Genomic DNA, 20,134 nt, shown 5'->3' on the forward strand with positions numbered 1-20,134 from the left:
ACATGAAATTATCTTTGATAGAATTTAGTATGTTTAATCGCTTAATGATGTTGACACACTACATTGGTTCAACTGAGCTACAAATGTTGTTGCTGCTGATTTTCATTTGTACTCCTCATCGGATTTTTCTCATTTCACTGTCTAACAACAGTTGGCCAACATCCATTGATTCCACCTGCCCTGCTACTGCTTTTTGATCATTCCAATGTCTTGGTGAAACCTTCTGTCAGGTCATGACTGACTGCACCAGGAAAGAAGTCCAAGTATGAATGCCAGGCCCCTGGGTCGTTTATGTGCCCTAATTTTCTGTCCTGGAACAAAATGCTTATGGAGCGGCCACTTCTTTTTAATGTATTGAGAATCTCTGGCACAGCAAATTAAACAAGAAGACTTGCTATCTCCACCACTTTTAGATCTCCACAGATGTTACAGTTGTGGTTATTGTGCTGTGGATGTATGCTTATAATATGAGGGAAATCAAAAGAAGAGGTGATTGCAAGAAACGGTAAATGATAAGAGAATTTAAACATGATTTCGTAAGACACACCCAATAGTGCTCAGGAAGTGAAATCTTCATTTCCAGTGCTATCATAGGAGTCACTTTCTGCAAAGTTAGACTTTACAGAGAGCAAGAGGTCAGCTTTTGTGCCAGCTTCTTAAATACCCAGGGGCTTTATGTTCAGCACTGTTTGACTAAAAATACTAAAATATGCCAAAAGGGTGTCTACCTGAAGTCTAAGAAATGATACCAACAAAGGAGTCAGGCGTTCTTTCAGGTTTGAAGCTCATGACTCTGCCATCATAGTTTAACAACCTGAATCCACATTTATCCTCCGCTCCTTTGGTTACTGCCTCAATGTCCTTCCCTCCATTCGAGGAGCACTTAGTGAGAATAATTTTACAAATCAAAACAAAGATCAACAAAATGTTGCACCTTCTTATAGCTGTACTGGAAATTATATATCAAATTAAATATGACAGACCATGCCCCTGAAATTGGTGAATCAGGTTCAAACAAGTTACACAATGTAAGTATGGTGTGACATTCAGGTGCATTTGGTGACTAACCAAGGTTGGTATATTTCATTTTTTTATTTGCTTTATCCAAAAGTCAGTTATTACATTTCTGAGTATTTTATCATTTTGTAACAATGAATCATATTCAAAAGTAGGGCTGGGCGATTTGGCCTAAAATCAAAATCTCGATTAATTGAACATTTTAACTCGATTACGATTAATGAACGATTATTTTATTTTATTTTTATTTTTTTTTTGCCCTCATGGTTCACTGACAAGTTTTGTACAGTAAATATGCTCACATATTACAAGTGAGAGATTTTTGAATGAAGGGTGCATTACTTGATTTTAAAATAATTGAAGGAAACACACTATCTTCTATCTGTGATTATTTATTGAACATCAATGTTGAACAACTGAAATTAAAGCACACATTGCCTAAAACGAACAGTCACTTTGTTCTTATAAAAAAAGTCAAAATAAATAACTTGCACTTTTGGAAACAAAATTAATTATTTTCAATGTTTTTCTTATTAAAAGTAGAAAATAAGCAGTATCTCTTCTAAATAAAATAACTCTTATATATCCTGTAAATAATATTTTAAACAGTGCATTTCTTGCATCTTCTGTAAACAAATATTTTAATGTGCAATGTATCAATGTAAACAACAGATTGTTGTAATGAAAATAGAACTCTCTAAACACTGTTGGTGATCTTAGCGATCTTGTCATGTCACTATATGAACATGAATTTACTCTAAGTTACCTGAAGCTTTAACAGTACCAAAATGAATGAGCCTCTTATATTTCTTAAATAATATCGGATTAACAACACATTTTTACAACACGATTTTTGCTTTAAAGATGTAGTGTTCTGTTACATTGTAATGTGAACTTAACATTGTAACACTGTAATATCAAGTATACATTTATAAAGGTGCTTTATGAACAAATTTAGCGTAGCCAGAATATAGTAAACGCCAGATATGCCCAATTTGATAACAACCCAATGCTATTATATTTAATTAAGCTGACGTGTACTTATCAATTGCAAGGTGTAGTCGGTGTCCAAAACACTGCTGCCGTAACCATCCATTAAGCGCAGCAGCTTTGACAACATTAGCACCGTTGTCTGTCGTAATGGCTGAAAGTTTTTCTTCCGCGAGGTCCCATTCAGAAAGCATATCTTTCAGACCTTGTGCAATCATATCTGCCGTGTGATCGGCTGGAAAATATGCCGTCTCAAGGCATCCCTGGAGCAGCTTCCAATCGTCGTCAATGTAGTGCAAAGTAAGGCTCAAGAATGGGTCCATCGTCCTACTTGACCAGAGATTAGATGTGGTTGCAAAGTGTTGAACATTTTTTCCGTTCAGCAGCTACATTTTTACAACATGTCTTGTACATGTCTGGCAGCGCAGTTTTAGAAAAATGTGATCGCGATGGCACAGTGTATCTTCTGTCGAGAGTTTTAACGAGGTGTTTAAACCCGCTTTGCTCCACTGTAGCCAAGGGAGTCATATCCTTTGCGATGTAATAACAAATAGCGTCAGTTATTTCTTTCCATCTTCTTGAACTCTTCTCATACTGTGTGGCATTTGTGAACACTTGTGTTATCGACATCTGCTTTGCGGAGGCACTTGTTGCTGGGCGCTTGTCAGTCTCTTTTTGTTTTTTTTGAGCCATGCACTATTCATATTCAGTAACGTGATTGTGCTTCAAGTGTTGAAACAAATTGGTGGTGTTACCTTTGGGCGTCGAAACTGTTTTTCTACAGTGTCTACATCTGACTTCATTTTGTTCGATGTCATCCTTACTGAAGCCAAAATGTGTCCAAATGACGGAGACTGCGTTTTTCTTTGGTACAAGCTGCTCTTGTTGCTTAGTTGTGTCAGTGTTCAAGCTCTCCTTGCTCGACATGTCGGCGGAATAACATAACATAACGGAACGGGGTCACGTGACTCCACACGTGGTAGTGTTTTTAAAGGGAAAGTAATCGAAATAATCGACCTGGAAAAATTTGATCGATTATAGGTTCTGAATGTCAATTTCGATTACTTTTCGATTAAACGCCCAGCCCTATTCAAAAGTAATAGCAATAATAGAATGCAATTCCATGTGTTAGTAGACGACATTAAAAACAAGCTATTTAGCAGCACTTTACAGTAGAGTTAAAAACGGAGCTGTGGTGTAGCGGGTCCACAGCTCATGTCAGAAAGGCCACTTTTAAAATAAATAATCACCACACTCGTGGCTTAGCAAGAGGTGTGGTGTGTATGGCCGAGCGGTTCCCAGGGAGTTCGTGATGCGGGCAGTTCTCACTTAAGTGCACAGGTGAGGAGTCATCCACATCAGTAATTGTTTCCGGGAGCTGCTGATTGCCACAGCTGATCCACGTCCCCGTGATATCTAGAAGTGCAAGGCGGCTAGTAGGGAGGAAAAAGAGATAAAGAAAGAAAGAAAGAGATGGAGGTTGCAGGGAAGAAGGCGGCAGGAAGCAGGGAGAGGATAGCCGGTGCAAGAGCGAGCAAGAGCAGGCTTGATGGAGCAGAGGCAGCTGGAAGGAGAGCCCCAAGAGAGAGTGTTAGGCCGACAGTAGGTGGGGCTGAAGGAAGCGGTCGCTCCAGCTTAGCGATCAAGGAGCTGGAGTGACCGGTGATGAAGACAACTGGCCGTTGAAAGGCAGCGGCAGTCATGGAGGCTTTGGGCTGGTTTAGCCCCAGCGTGAGCGCCCTGGCCTCTGGGGAAAGAACCCAAGTCTCGGTTCAGATGGAGCCCGACGTAGCCAGGGATCGGAGGGCTACCTGTCCTGTATTGAGGGAGCTGCATTTTGCCGGATGGGCGACTCCCTGTTGCGGGGCCCGGAAGGGAGAAGCAGGAGAGTTGCCAGTGTTAGAGAAGAAGGCACCGTGCTTTGGATTTTTTAAAAGAGACTGCTTCATGCCATTGTTTCAACCTCGTTGTTTTAAAGGATTGTTTTTTTTTCTATTGTGTTTTTTAACCTCCACTCATCACTCGTTTTTATGGATTATTTATTTAAAATATTTTGAGACACTGCACTTATTTATTTGAACACTTGTTTTGTTTGCTGTTTTTAATAAAAGCACTTTACACTTCTGCACCATCCACTTGCTTTGTTGTGCCTCACTGCCAAGCTCATCGGTGACATTCCCGATGGTGTCGGGTTCAGGGCTGCCGGAAGGACGATGGGAGCATGGAGCGAACCCGCATCGTCACAGGAGCACAAAGAGGCTTGTGGTGCCACAATAACTTACATATGCAGCAGAGTCCAAATCCAGCGGTGTGAGAATGTCATCCATTGATGTATGTTACTGGTGGGGGGTCTGTGGCTAACTGATGTTCAGTTTTCTTAAAAATAACATTTTTTAATTTATACCCAATAAGGAAGTATCCAGTTATTAGCAACTGACAAATATCTGTTATTACAAAATGACCGATGCTAGCACAAAATCACTATCAATAGTACCATATGAAAGAAGAAAAGCAAGTTCCCCATCTAACTACAGGGATATTCACTCGAAAGTGGCCCCGAATATTCTGTTTTAACTCCCATTAGGATGAAGCAATCTGAACCAAAAAAAATATGCGATATACCTTGACATATGTGTAATTGATTGCATTACATGTGATGCTGGAACTAGTTTCGGTTTTCTGCCAGACGCATTTTGACGTGGCGCTCCATGTTCCTGAATGTATAGGCAAGCGTTTGGCGGGAATAGCAGCAATTTCACGTTGGATGTTTTCCTTCAAATCTTCCACAGTGTGAGGCTTGTTCCGATAGATTGAGCATACCCCAAAGGAAGAAGTCTGGTGGTGTCAGATCTGGCGACTGTGGTGGCCAAAGCCCCTTTGAAATTACCCTGTTGCCAAATAAGGACTCAATTTCTGCCATACACCTTGCCGATGCGTGACACATTGCTCCACCTTGCTGGAATTAACCTTCTGTTAACTCATGACCATCCAGTTGATTCTGAAATCACTTAAACGAATTGCTGACTCAATAGGTTTGCACCATGAAGATGTGCTGCTCAGTAATGTACACCACCATCCTGATGAGAAGTCGAGTGACTAAGCAAACGGGTATGGGTGGTATGCACCCAGAAGTTGCAAACCGAGGTTAAACATCACGATGGCTGTCCAGCGCATACCTCATCGCTCCAACGCAGGGACATCCCAGCATGTTTGAAGCTCCGTTTACTGAGGAGCACATTGCTCGTTGTTTCGCTCAGATTGCTTCATCCTAGAGAGAGTTGGTACAGAATATTCGGGGCCTGTTTCGAGTGAATCTCTCTGTATTATTATTAGTTCAAACACAGAAATCCGTTAAAATTATTCAAATAAGTAAGAAATTTGAACTGAGTTGATTTATGGTATAACAACTATATGAAAGGTACATGACAGCCAAGATCTGGGGCTTGCTGCGATTGTTTTTATATATGTTGGACTGAAAGATCAGAGGTTGGGCACCAGAGATTAGGGGTTAAGGCCTCCCGATGCCACTGCCCGTTTTTAAACCTGTCTTGTGTTTATATCATCCATCCATCCATCCATTATCCAACCCACTATATCCTAACTACAGGGTCATGGGGGTCTGCTGGAGCCAATCCCAGCCAGCACAGGGCGTAAGGCAGGAAACAAACCCCAGGCAGGGCGCCAGCCCACCGCAGGTGTTTATATCAGCTGTTATTAATTAATTCAAACACCATTTAGCTGCAGGTTTATAATGTCAGTTCTCTACAATTATAATTTTAGTTCAATCAATTCAGTCTTATATATGCTTACATAAATGCTTTCCACTTCCATTTACTTCCAGGGAAGTGACCTTTTTTTGCACTCTTATGGTTAACTTATCTAAAGCAGCAGAAGATGGGCGCTGCTGTGTGAGCTGTTTGTATACAAGCGCTCTGCACGCCGTCTGACTGACTTGCATTGGGAATCCAAGAGGGTTATCAGTGGAGTAAAAGATGAAAATCTACAAAATATACAAGTTCAAGCAACCGCACCCAATGTAAAACTGAAACAGTAAACTAATTCTTCGTTGAAGTCGCACAGAATGTTCCTCTGCTTTAAGATGGACGGATCCGCAAATTCTCCATTGCTTTTCAATGATCTGTTCAAAATATCTGAATCAAAATTGGACTAGCTCCATAAATTTCTTTGAAGGTTAAGTGCACCACACCTCAACAAAATTGGTCCACGTGAGGCCAAGTTATTTCATGTGGACAGACAGATGGACAAACAACAGAATTGGGCTTTTGCAGTAGGTGCTTCTCTCATTATATGTGAATGTGCCTAAAAATGCACAAATAAAATATCTGAGGCAAATTCTTTAAACCTTATTGCTTTGTAATTACAAGCGTATCCCACACAGTAAGTTTCTAACAAAAGATTTTTGGTGCAGCTATCACACTGCACTGTTTTGTCTGTCATATTAGATGGAGATACTCACCATTCTTGCAGTTCAGGAGAGGGAATGATCCCAGCAAAGCTGGACGCGGCACCTTCAACCCTTCCCTGCCACCAGTTGGGGTCTTGTTTATTAATGATTTGGATCACATCTCCTGTCTTGAATTGTAGCCCAGCCTCCCTACATGGTATCAGATCATCCTTTTTTGGATCGTAGTTGAACTGGGCCCTCATGAACATCTGTGTAAATTTGAAAACAATAAGGAGGTTAATACAAAATCAAAATGTAATGCCCAAATTCATTAAACTGTCAGATATGTTGATACATACAGCAATACCACACTGGTGCTGCTTAAAGATATTATTAAATCTGTCTATTTGATTATAATCTCCCAAGTGCAATGCAGTTCTGAGGTGGTCCAGAACCTGTCCTAGCAGCACTGGGCAGGACACTAGTCAATCAAAGGCCACACACCCACACAGGTCAACTGAGAGTCACTTATCATCCTGAAGTTCACATCTTTTGGATGTGAGTACACTGAAGGAACCCTCATCCAAAGTTCACAGGAGCAGTGGCCAGGTCTTGTCCTGAGTCCACGATTCTGAGGCTGTGAGGTAGCAACACTACCTATTGTGCCATCATACTGGCACCATTCATTTTCTTAGTTTTTTTTTCCACTAGATGGTGACCAGTAGGTGGAGCCTATCATCATAATATTGGTGGAAGGAAAGGACACAACTTTGATAGGACACATTCATGCAGCTCTTGCCAGGTAAAGCAAAATTTTCCATCCATCCATCCATTATCCAATCCGCTATATCCTAACTACAGAGTCACGGGGGTCTGCTAGAGCCAATCCCAGCCAACACACGGTGCAAGGCAGGAAACAAACCCTGGGCAGGGTGCCAGTGCAACATTTTCCTTTTGCGGGAAATACAAAAGTGACAAATACAAAATCTCTGCAACATCAAAAGGGCTCCAACTGATGCAACAGTTGATTTATTGTATTTTGAGTCAGTGTCTGCATGTACTCTTCATAATTTCTGTAAACAGTAAAGAGTTCGAGTAGGTATGGGAAGCCTATGGACTACCATGAAAGGAGCACCTGACTCAGAGGCCAATGAGGAGGCGGCGCTGACCATATCAAAAAAGGTTAAAGAGAGGAAGGGAGAGAACATCAACACCAGAAAGAACACGAGGAAGTTGCATGAATTTAGGAAAGGTACCCCACCTACAGGAGGACATCAGGTGAACCCAAGGTCACTTCTGCACAAATCTGAAAGACTTACAGAAATGGAGGATCCTTTATCTTTTTGATTGTAGTGAGAAGTCAAGCAAAATGACCCCTTTTATTGGCTAACTAAAAAGAATACAATATGCAAGCTTTCGAGGCAACTCAGGCCCCTTCTTCAGACAAGATGTAATGATTGTGAATTTGGCCTGGCAGACCTGTGTGTAAACATGGTGTTTTCCTGAATTAGACAGGTATTGTTCGTCACAATAACAAACATTAGGGAGAAAACATTTCTACAGATGGAAATTTATTTTATTACTGTGGTATAGCGGGTCCGCGGCTTCCAAAAAAAAAAGTCTGTTTTTAAATCAGTATAGCCGTGCCATTCTCCGTGTGCCTGATTGCACGACTGCGGGGAGTTAACGAGGTGATCGGAGCGAGTCGCACCTGCACGTGTGGGTGCGGTCGTTCTTGTTTGCCTCATTGGCTTCCTGCGGTGTGTAATTAAGGCGCTGCACCCACGGAGACACCTAGTGGGTGTGTATATATAGACGGATGTATACGAGAGGAGGAGGATAAATCGGAGAGAGAAATCGTGGAGGAGGAAAAGGAAGGAGAAAGGTTGATGGAGAGAGAAAAGCGGATGCGGTAGAAGGTCGGAAAAACAGCAGTCAGGTGGTGACAATCCAGACACCTGGAAGGTGGAGACGCCATGAGCTGGGGCCCTGCGAAGGAGCGTTATGCTGATGCGCTCTGGGGGCTGGTTCGCCCCACTGAATGTATGAGTGAGTGGGGTGAGCAGGAGAGGTGTCCTCCCGAAGGATCTGTGGGTGCGCAAAGGATCGAGGGAGGAGAGTTGACCTTGGAAGTCTGGCAGTGACATCCTGATAGGGGGCCAAGACGAAGGTTAACTGAAGGAGCTCGTGGTTGTTGGTTCTCCATGGAGCAGAAGGTGCAATGGGAGGAGGGCTGGAGAGTAAGGAGAGACTGCGTTTTAATTACTGCATATATTAACCTTGTGTTTTATGGATTTATTTCTTGTTGGTTTTTATCCTCACTGGACCTTTATTTTATGGATTTATTTATGGAACTTTAGACACTACACTACACTTTTGCACTTTAATATGATTGATTTAATAAAAGCACGTTTTCACTTTTGGAAATATCCCCTAGCTTCATGTGAGATTTGTCCCCATTTGTCAGCTCAACTCGGTGACATTACTGACAGTGTTGGGTTCAGGGCTCCCATAAGGACGTTGGGAGCCTGAGCTGAACCCGCATCGTCACAATTACCATAACTGTTATTTGTGGAGTGTTTTATATTGTAATCTGTGAGTGTGGCAGTGGGAGATGGGGCAGGGAATTTTGTAAATAGCCGATTTACTGCTCTTATTTTAATTTCCTTCCTTCCTTACAATTGCTTGTGTTGGTATGCCCTGTGTTGCACCCAGTATGACAGTCCCAAAACTCAAGAGAGTCCCAAAAATGCTCAAAAATGCCCACTAGAGGGGGATATGTATTTATCAACCCCTATCTAGTTATAAGGGCAAACACCAGATGTTTATAAAATAAAAATATTTATTCTTCAAAAATGCTCTTCAGCAACAATGAAGCTTCCGTGGAGCACAGAAGGCAGTAGAAAGGCACAAGGCAATAAGGCAACCCAAAGTAAAGGAAGTCCCAATACAGTAATCCAAAGAATGGCCAAAAACAGAGCAGAAGGTAAAAAAAAGAAAATCCAGGGAAATCATAAAATCACAAGCACAGCAAAAACACAAGAAAACTAACTGACTCCCTAGTGTGCTTGATTGAACCACCAGGAACTGTGGGAATTCCTTGCTAATAATATAGGGCTGTCGGCAGTCCCTGGCGATGATGGGTAGGGTGTCAAGCCTCTTGGGGAACCTCTCACAAAACACAAGACACATACCAGAAGCTTAGAGACAAAATCAAAAAATAAGGAACGATACAAGTAATTAACAAAAGTAACATTAACATAAATCACTAAGTCACAAATGGACAAAAAGGACAAGAAACAAGGATTTGAACCCCACACAACAGTAGGAAGTAAAGATGGACACTTCCTTGCCAGATCATTTAGTCATTTTTTCATTTTGTTGGCCTTCTAGGGATCAGTAGCACATATTATAATTGTGTTGTCTCAGAATGGGAGAGGGGTCTTGAGGGTAGTACACTGTGTAATTTGATGGCATGCACTAGGATGGACTCCCCTACCTTATCTATCCGGGAGGCCCATGTGGCAAGTGGACAGGAACAGTGGCAGGGTATTCCATACCTAGTCAGGAGCCTTGTTGGGTTCTGTTAGTGCTGACAGTGAGCACTACAGAAATGTATATTTTCTATTTTTTCAGATGTCCATCTGACCCAGAAGTACAACCTACAGGCAATGCCCTGGAACTAGAAGTTATCCTGGGTCTCTGTTATGATTTTAAGTTTCCACCATGACAAAATGGGGTTGGCTTCTAAAAACAGGCTAGACAGCAAGGCAAAATCCTACCAGGTCTGCCCAGCAGGGGCTCACCTGACTTTAGCCAGGCCCTTAAGGCTACCCGCTGGCTTCACTGGGAGCAAGCCCTAAAGTATGGAACCAGCAAAATAACTACAAAAGTCAAAGTCCCACAAGGAGGAGGATCACTGCCAAACCCCAGCTTGTGCACAATATGGGCAACAAAAGATCTTTATAAAATAAACATTTATTTAAAAAAGATAGAAAATAAGGTACAAAAACTCAAAGGAGCATAAAGAGGCACAATGAGTTTCTTAAAAAGAAAATTCATAGCAAACAAAGTTAAAACAATAGTCCAGAAATCAGAACAAAAATGAAAATAATCGGAAAACTAGAAAATTCCTACACTAAAACTAGCAATCCTCACAGTTAACTCTTTTAAATAAATGGTTCCCTCTCCTGAGCCTTCTATACCAGTTTACTTCGCCTAACAGACAGCTCAGAAGGGGTGACGTCAGGGTGGCCCCACCCCCAGGGCTCCACTCACAAAAAACAAGCAACAAACCTACATTTAAAGCAGCAGTACATATTTACAACATCACATATGAAACCAACAGAAAAAAACAACAAAAAGAAATAAAAAAAATAATTATCAAAAATTAATAATAACAGCAATAAAATATAAAATGCCATAAATTCAACTCAATACATAACGTACAGTGCATCCAGAAAGTATTCACAGCGCATCACCTTTTCCACCTTTTGTTATGTTACAGCCTTATTCCAAAATGGATTAAATTCATTTTCCATCCATCCATTTTCCAACCCGCTGAATCCGAACACAGGGTCACGGGGGTCTGCTGGAGCCAATCCCAGCCAACACAGGGCACAAGGCAGGAAACAATCCCTTTCCTCAGAATTCGGCACACAACACCCCATAATGACAATGTGAAAAAAGTTTACTTGAGGTTTTTGCAAATTTATTAAAAATAATAAAACTGAGAAATCACATGTACATAAGTATTCACAGCCTTTGCTCAATACTTTGTCGATGCACCTTTGGCAGCAATTACAGCCTCAAGTCTTTTTGAATATGATGCCACAAGCTTGGCACATCTATCCTTGGTGCCCATTCCTCTTTGCAGCACCTCTCAAGCTCCATCAGGTTGGATGGGAAGCGTCGGTGCACAGCCATTTTAAGATCCCTCCAGAGATGTTCAATCGGATTCAAGTCTGGGCTCTGGCTGGGCCACTCAAGGACATTCACAGAGTTGTCCTGAAGCCACTCCTTTGATATCTTGGCTGTGTGCTTAGGGTCGTTGTCCTGCTGAAAGATGAACCGTCGCCCCAGTCTGAGGTCAAGAGCGCTCTGGAGCAGGTTTTCATCCAGGATGTCTCTGTACATTGCTGCAGTCATCTTTCCCTTTATCCTGACTAGTCTTCCAGTTCCTGCCGCTGAAAAACATCCCTAGAGCATGATGCTGCCACCACCATGCTTCACTGTAGGGATGGTATTGGCCTGGTGATGAGCGGTGCCTGGTTTCCTCCAAACGTGACGCCTGGCATTCACACCAAAGAGTTCAATCTTTGTCTCATCAGACCAGAGAATTTTCTTTCTCATGGTCTGAGAGTCCTTCAGGTGCCTTTTTCAAACTCCAGGCGGGCTTCCATGTGCCTTTTACTAAGGAGTGGCTTCCATCTGTCCACTCTACCATTAGGGCCTGACTGGTGGATTGCTGCAGAGATGGCTGTTCTTCTGGAGGATTCTCCTCTCTCCACAGAGGACCTCTAGAGCTCTGACAGAGTGACCATCGGGTTCTTGGTCACCTCCCTGACTAAGGCCCTTCTCCCCCAATCGCTCAGTTTAGATGGCCGGCCAGCTCTAGGAAGAATCCTGGTGGTTTCGAACTTCTTCCACTTACAGATGATGGAGGCCACTGTGCTCATTGGGACCTTCAAAGCAGCAGAAATGTTTCTGTAACCTTCCCCAGATTTGTGCCTCGAGACAATCCTGTCTCGGAGGTCTACAGACAATTCCTTTGACTTCATGCTTGGTTTGTGCTCTGACATGAACTGTGGGACCTTATATAGACAGGTGTGTGCCTTTCCAAATCATGTCCAACCAACTGAATTTACCACAGGTGGACTACAATTAAGCTGCATAAACATCTCAAGGATGATCAGGGGAAACGGGATGCACCTGAGCTCAATTTTGAGCTTCATGGCAAAGGCTATGAATACTTATGTACATGTGCTTTCTCAATTTTTTTATTTTTAATAAATTTGCAAAAACCTCAAGTAAACTTTTTTCACGTTGTCATTATGGGGTGTTGTGTGTAAAATTCTGAGGAAAAAAATGAATTTATTCCATTTTGGAATAAGGCTGCAATATAACAAAATGTGGAAAAAGTGATGCACTGTGAAAACTTTCCGGATGCACTGTAAACAAATCTGTAACAGGAAACAAAACAAACACTGGGGCACTCTCACTTCAAAAAGGCCAGTTTGGAGCTGGCAGTTAAAATATTCTGCACAAGTTAAGATATGAGAGGAACCTTGATGACCAGCAGGATAAAAAATACACAGATGAGGGGAGAATTTGAGAAAGCCACAAATGACAGTGATGAGGCAGGGACTTAAACCACACGAGGTGAGGCACTACGCGTGCCTATTTTAAACCAATTCAATGATTAATTAATACCTTCTGAATGACTGCATTGAAACAAAGATTAGTAACAACATTTGCAAGGAAATTAACTCCATATTTGTTCGTTTGTTCTAAAAATAGGGCACAAATGATAGTCTACAGCAAGTAGCAATGAATTGGTGTTTTGTTATAATGAGTAGCTGAGTCATTTTTTCCCACCCATAGCATTCAAAAAAGGGAACCTGCATTGCTTTAGAATACACTGGAAAAATATATCAAGCGCTAGGCTTAGAATCCCAGAGCCAGAGCGATTTTCATTACATAATCCACCGTGCGCTCTTCACACTTCATTGAAGGCTGTGTGCATGTATCACACTAACTATCTGTTGTAACGGATTTGACCATTTGTAAAAGGTCAAAAAGTGAATTAATTTTATTTTTACAGTGCCTTCAGAAAGTATTCAGGCCCCTTCACTTTTCTAAATTTTGTAATAATGCAGCCTTGTGGTAAATTGTCTTTTCCCCCCATATCAAGCAACACTCAATATCCCAAAACAAATTAAATAGAATAAATAAATAAGAGATGCAACTATCCCATTGACACAAATATTCCGACCCTTTACTCAGTGCTTCATTGAAGTGCTTTTGTCAATGAGTCCAGCCTGCAGTCTTATTGGGTATGACATGAGAAGCTTTGCACACCTGGATTTGGGCATTTTCTGCTCTTCTTCTCTGAAGATCCTGATGCTTTTCCAGGCTGGGATGGAGTACACTTGTGGACAGCTATTTTCAGATCTCTCCAAAAATGTTTGATTGGGTTAAGTGTCCGGGCCCTGGCTGAGCAACTCAAGGACATTGCCAGAGTTGACCTAAACCACTAATGTGTTATCTTTGCTTTGTGTTTAGGGTCATTGTCCTTTTGGAAAGTGTACATTTTGCCCAGTCTGAGGTCCAGAGTGCTATGGAGCAGGTTTTCATTAAGGACTCCTCTGTACTTTGCTCCGTTCAGCTTTCCCTCAACCCTCACTATTCTCTCAGTCACTCCTGCTGAAAAATAGCCCCACAGCATAATGATGCTGCCACCACCATGCTTCACCACTGGAATGGCATTACAGGTGTTGAGCAGTGCCTGATTTCCTCCAGATGCTAATCTTGGTTTCATCAGACCAGAAAGTCTTATTTCTCACAATCTGAGACTCCTTTAGGTGTCTTTTTGCAAACACCCAGCAGGTTTCCATGCGTCTTTTACAGAGTAGAGGATTTTGTTTGGTCACTTTGTTATAAAGCCCAGATCAGTGGAATACTGCAGTGATTGTTTTTCTTCTGGACGTTTCTCCCGTTACCAACATAGATTACCTGGAGCTCAGGAAGAGTGCACCATTGGGTTCTTGGTAACCTCTCTCTTACCATGGCTCTTCTTCCATTATTTCTCAGCTTGGCTGGGTGGCTGGCCCTAGAAAGAGTCATGGTTGCTTTAAGCTTCTTCCATTTATGAAGGCCACTGTGCTCCTGGGAACCTTAAATACTGCAGGAATTCTTCCATAGCCTTTCATAGATCTGTCCCTGGACACAAACCTTTCTCTAAGTTCTGCAGGCTACTCCTTCAGCTTCATGGCCTCACAGTTGACAATGTGTATCAGAGCAAAAACCAGGCCTTCTATTGACAGGTGTGTGTCTTTAGTAGTTGTGTCCAATCAATTGAACTGACCACATTTGCACTCCAAATAAGGTGTAGAAACATCTCAACGATGATCAATGGAATGGGATGCACCTGAGCCAAATTTCAAGTGTCATAGTAAAGGTTCTGAATACTTGTGTCAGGGTGATATTTCATGTTTTTAAATTTTTAATACAATTTGCAAAATTTCTAATCTTCTGTTTTCGCTTTGTCATTCTGGGATATTGAGTGTTGCTTGATGTGGGGAGAAACGATCAGTGCCAGAGCTTGGTCCGCATTGCCGGCAGTAAGTCGAACCCGTTTCCAGTGAGAGTTGGACTCTGCCAGGGCTGCCCTTTGTCACCGATTCTGTTCATAACTTTTATGGACAGAATTTCTAGGCGCAGCCAGGGTGTTGAGGGGGTCCGGTTTGGTGGGCTCAGGATTGGGTCACTGCTTTTTGCAGATGATGTTGTCCTGTTTGCTTCATCAGGCCGTGATCTTCAGCTCTCTCTGGATCGGTTCGCAGCCGAGTGTGAAGCGGCTGGGATGAGAATCAGCACCTCCAAATCCGAGACCATGGTCCTCAACCGGAAAAGGGTGGAGTGCCCTCTCAGGGTTGGTAGCGAGATCCTGCCCCAAGTGGAGGAGTTCAAGTATCTCGGGGTCTTGTTCACGAGTGAGGGAAGAATGGAGCGTGAGATCGACAGGCGGATCGGTGCGGCATCCGCAGTAATGCGGGCGTTGCATCGGTCTGTCGTGGTGAAAAAGGAGCTGAGCCGCAAGGCGAAGCTCTCAATTTACCAGTCGATCTATGTTCTACCCTCACCTATGGTCATGAGCTATGGGTAGTGACCGAAAGAACGAGATCGCGAATACAAGCAGCTGAAATGAGTTTCCTCCGCAGGGTGTCTGGGCTTTCCCTTAAAGATAGGGTGAGAAGCTCAGTCATCCGGGAGGGGCTCAGAGTAGAGCCGCTGCTCCTCCGCATCGAGAGGAGTCAGATGAGGTGGCTCGGGCATCTGATCAGGATGCCTCCTGGACGCCTCCCTGGTGAGGTGTTCCAGGCACGTCCAACCGGGAGGAGGCCCCGGGGAAGACCCAGGACACGCTGGAGGGACTATGTCTCTCGACTGGCCTGGGAACGCCTTGGGATTCTCCCGGAAGAGCTAGAAGAAGTGGCCGGGGAGAGGGAAGTCTGGGCATCTCTGCTCAAGCTGCTGCCCCCGCGACCCGACCTCGGATAAGCGGGAGACAATGGATGGATGGATGGATGGATGGATGGATGATTTTAGCTAATCATAGCAAATTGTGAAAAAAGTGAAGGGTTCTGAATATCTTCTGAAGGTACTGTGTATCTGAGTGAGTTTGCACTTTTGTGAGGGTTTAGAAGAGAAGTGGCAGAGCTCATACACAGAAAGTACAAAGTGTAGCAACCAAAGTAACAGACCAAAAATCGAATTCAGAAACAACAAAAGATAAAAATTAAAGTTAACAATTCATGAAAAGAATATGCTAGAGAAAGTAGAATTCTCTTGCTCAAGATCCTCCTTTTGTCAAATGAAGTTCAGGTAGTACTAAGGCAAGTGGTTTGGTCCTAAGATGACTGCCATGACACACACACACGTTCAGCCATGCCCTCTAGTCACATATGACATCACAGTGACCAAAATTCAAAATGGCAGCCCTGTGATGTTATCATCACATGACAATCAAAGAGCAAAATTAACAAATTAAAAAAAAAGTTTACAATAACAAAATGGTATATTTTCTACCTGAATGATGACATAAAAAATCATGATTTGGTACACTGGGGGAGAAAGGAATTTCTGGAGTGATTTGCGTGGGATTTACTCAAGTGAACCTCTGTCTGTCATCAGTTGAGATGATTTACAGTTTTTTAACTTTGCCCTCGGATACACACTTACTTACCAGTTCATCTTCGTCAGCCCCAGTGGCTTTAGCTGCATGGTTTGGTGTTCTGCTGGAGCGTTTAGAAATTTTAGTTTGTGACATCACCAAGCCAGGCAATGAAGCTGAAAGCTGTAACAGACTGATCACATTGAGATAAAAGGACAATGTGACATCCTTGTCCACTTTAAATAGTCTGAGTTTGTGCAGGACAAATAAGCACTGATGGCATTTACAGAATATTTTTTAGTATTTGTATTCCAATTAAGATTACTACCTAGGGTAGTACCTAAGTATTTCTATTATACTATTTCTATTTAAATAAATTAGTGAATTTCCCCTTGGGATTAATATCGAGGGATTAATATCTATCTATCTATCTATCTATCTATCTATCTATCTATCTATCTATCTATCTATCTATCTATCTATCTATCTATCTATCTATCTATCTATCTATCTATCTATCTATCTGCCTGCCTGCCTGCCTGCCTGTCTGTCTGTCTATCCATCCTCCCAGAACAATGTCAGGTGAACATGCACAATTCTGTCTCTTAAAGTCAAATATCATTTCTTTGGTCTTTTTGCGCCAGTTTACCCAACAGTCCATTTCATTTAAGTAATGGCTTTCAGCCTCCGCAGATATGTGTCCTATCAGCATGGTGTCATCAGCATGGGAGGACTTTTCACATGAACGTGGAAGTAAATCAACACGATACCAAACACGTGGCATGAACAGTTTACTGTGAGTTTGCCTATTGAGAGGAAAGCATGCTCCTGCCCCTGGGAGTAAAAGGTTGTTGTGAAGGAAGACAAGCATTGATGTAGCGAGCATGGCTGGTTTTCTTTTAAAATGGCCAAGTCTCATACTGGTGGTATTTTCTTGTTTGAAAATGAAATATATATATATATGTATATATATGTAAGCTATTTTACAATTTGTGTGCAATCTCAAGACACGGATTAATGCTCAACAACGTTCTTGACGTATTCAGTAAAGTTTTAACTTTTTGTTTACTGAGCCTCCTGTGCTCCATAGGTTCCATTATAACATGCCAGAGCTGGCTATGTATTATTTAAAATTTATGGAAAACACTTAATTTTAGAACATCATTTTTATAGCTTTCTTGTTTGTGAAGAACTTCAATCTGAAAAATATTGAGCATATCCTTTAAGCAATTTTACCTCCATTAATTATTGTAGGATTTTAATAATGTTTTATGTTTATGTTATTTTTATGTTTAGTAACATGCTGCATTATTGAATTGGACTAATCAATCTCAAATACTTCAAGTGAACATGGGGGACAGGTTTCAATATATCAATATTCATTGAATCAAAAGATACTACCTACAACCACTGATGGAATGACAAAAAAAGTGACTGACTTAAAGAGGGTGCAGAGTATAACTTCTCACACATATGAAATGAGGTTATGTAGATATTTGTATTCTTTATGCACAGAAATTACACAATAAATGTTAACACTTTTGTTACAGTGGCCAGGTAATTACCATTGCTGTTTCCCTTATAGATCCAGAGACCTGGGTTAAGTTTGCTGCCATTGCTTGATCTTCCTCCCCAATGTCCATGTTCTGTTTACTTTGGATTCACTTCTTTCCACCTACATAACAAAAGTGACTCTAAACTGCTCTTATACAAGTGAGTGTGTGCAAGTGTGGCCTGCAATAAGACTAGCATTTCATCTAAGGTTGTTCCCCACTTGCTACAGACGTATCCAGGAATCCATGATCTGTTCCTCAGAAAATAGATGGACAGACTGTATGTTGCAGAAATGCACTGCCACTTTTGCTATTCACATCAGCAAACTAGTTAATCAATATTGTTATTGTCAATTCCAAACCTGTAGACATATAACCCAAGTCATTCCATTTTGTATGTGTAGTTTAAAAGAAAGAAAAAACAAATCCACATTTTGAAATAATAACATGACATAACATTCTTAAACCAGCTTAATCCAATCGTGGGTTAGGGCGGCCGAAGACCCTCCTGGCAGCATTGGGCTCAAGGCTTGACCCTACCTTGGACAAAGCATCAGTTAATCTAGGAATTTTGAAATAATGTGAAAATGTTAATGTAAAAATAGGAAGAGATTTCTTCTAATATAATTGTGTTTGTATACTGGCAGATGTGTGACATATTTTGGTACGTTGTCAAGTCTGGGTGATATCTAAGTCTCTAGGTGACCTAGTCGAGGTATGTTTCAACTTTTAAAAGCCAGCTGATCTAGAATGAGCCTGTCACAGGACAAATGTATTAGGAGATGCAACTCCAAAGAGTCATAATTAAATTTATCCAAGCAATAAAACACAAACTAACTGCTTCAGAGAGTTGTGATTAGAAGTGGAAGTGAGCTTTATCAGAATAAATGGAATTGAATTAAGAGAAAGTACATTTTGATGCTCTCCATTACATAGCTTTCTGATTGCAGTTTAGAATCATTACACTGCTGCATTTTACTTAAATCCAAACCCAGACAAATAACAGCTGACATTTTGGTAATTGAATCTCCTGAAGGATTGATAATCCTTACTCGTTCTGTTCCTCTTACTAAATGGGTCTGCCTCCGCTAATGGCAATTATGTTTATGGCTCCTGGAGAAAACAAAGTCCTGCATATGAAAGAAAAGAGGTATACATCATCAGTGACACAGAAGAGCTTCTTCCAAGATGCAGTAACTCCGCACATTTTTAAGCTACACTACAATGGTAAAAGGCAGAATGGTGGTGCAGTAAGTTCTACTGACACCCTAATGTTCCTGGGACCTTTGTTTAAATTCTGGCCCTGTGCAGTTTGCACGTTCTGCCAGTGTCTGTGCAGATTTTCTGGGTGTGCTCTGGATTCCTCCACCATTCAAAAGAAGTGTGTGTTAGATTGATCAGTGACTCTAGAAGTTGGCCAGGGACTAGAAGTGCATGGGACCTGCAACAGTCTGGTATTCCATACTGGACAAACTGAAGGTCACCATGACTCTGGAATACAGTAAACAGGTTAAGATAATATATTATAACTGTAATATGTTTTCCCACATTTATATCACAGATGTGGGTCCAAAGGATTTACTCAAAGACTTACTACCTTAATTTCTTTGTGTCACTTCCATTATGAAGCACTTTAGGCATTTTGCTGAGACAGACCCCTGTCATCACACACATAGAAGCATGTTGCTGCAACTTAGAAGCTGTCCCATCCGAAGAGAAAGGAGGAGACACCCTTTAATACTTAATGAGGTGAAAGAGCCTTTGGTTCGAGACCTACAAACAGGGCTTAGCCGTGACACAACAGTGCAAATTCCCAGAGTGAGACACATGGAAATGACACACATACCTCAAAATCACACTACTGGACAAGCACACTGAGAATTGTGTAGTGTACTACCACCATAATTTTTTCGATTGTTAATCAAAACTGAAAGAAATATTAAAAAAAAAAAAGTGGTTGGTGACTTACCTCAAAAGCTAATGCATGACTTTGCTGATTTGGGATGATCTTAAAAGTAATGACTCCATTCGCATCTTTCTGTAAGAAAGTGATCAAAACATAAAGCCAAGAGTTTAAAACTGAACATACTAATAAGAACATATATTTCAGATGAATCTACACTGCGCTGTTCAGATAAATTGCATGTATGGTTTTATTTTTAAAATCTTACAAGTATTCACATCATCTCTTCAACAACAGCTGGATATTTAAATAACAAACACTGCCGTTGTCTTAATATTGGCAGAACAGTACAATAATATCAAAAGATATTT

General features: G+C 41.5%; 1 protein-coding gene across 1 annotated transcript in view; it reads right to left on the minus strand.

The window, feature by feature from the left end:
* The window catches only part of mpp1 (MAGUK p55 scaffold protein 1), a 92,897-nt gene that overhangs the window by 20,535 nt on the left and 52,228 nt on the right, over positions 1-20,134 (minus strand). Inside the window, exons 5-6 of the mRNA XM_028816092.2 lie at positions 19,830-19,898; positions 6,485-6,681 (exon numbers count right to left, since the gene is read on the minus strand). Of these exons, the coding sequence (XP_028671925.1) occupies positions 6,485-6,681; positions 19,830-19,898 (266 nt within the window). The remainder of the gene's footprint in view (positions 1-6,484; positions 6,682-19,829; positions 19,899-20,134) is intronic.

This window comes from Erpetoichthys calabaricus, chromosome 12 (genome assembly GCF_900747795.2).
Source record: "Erpetoichthys calabaricus chromosome 12, fErpCal1.3, whole genome shotgun sequence".
Lineage (NCBI taxonomy): Eukaryota > Metazoa > Chordata > Cladistia > Polypteriformes > Polypteridae > Erpetoichthys > Erpetoichthys calabaricus.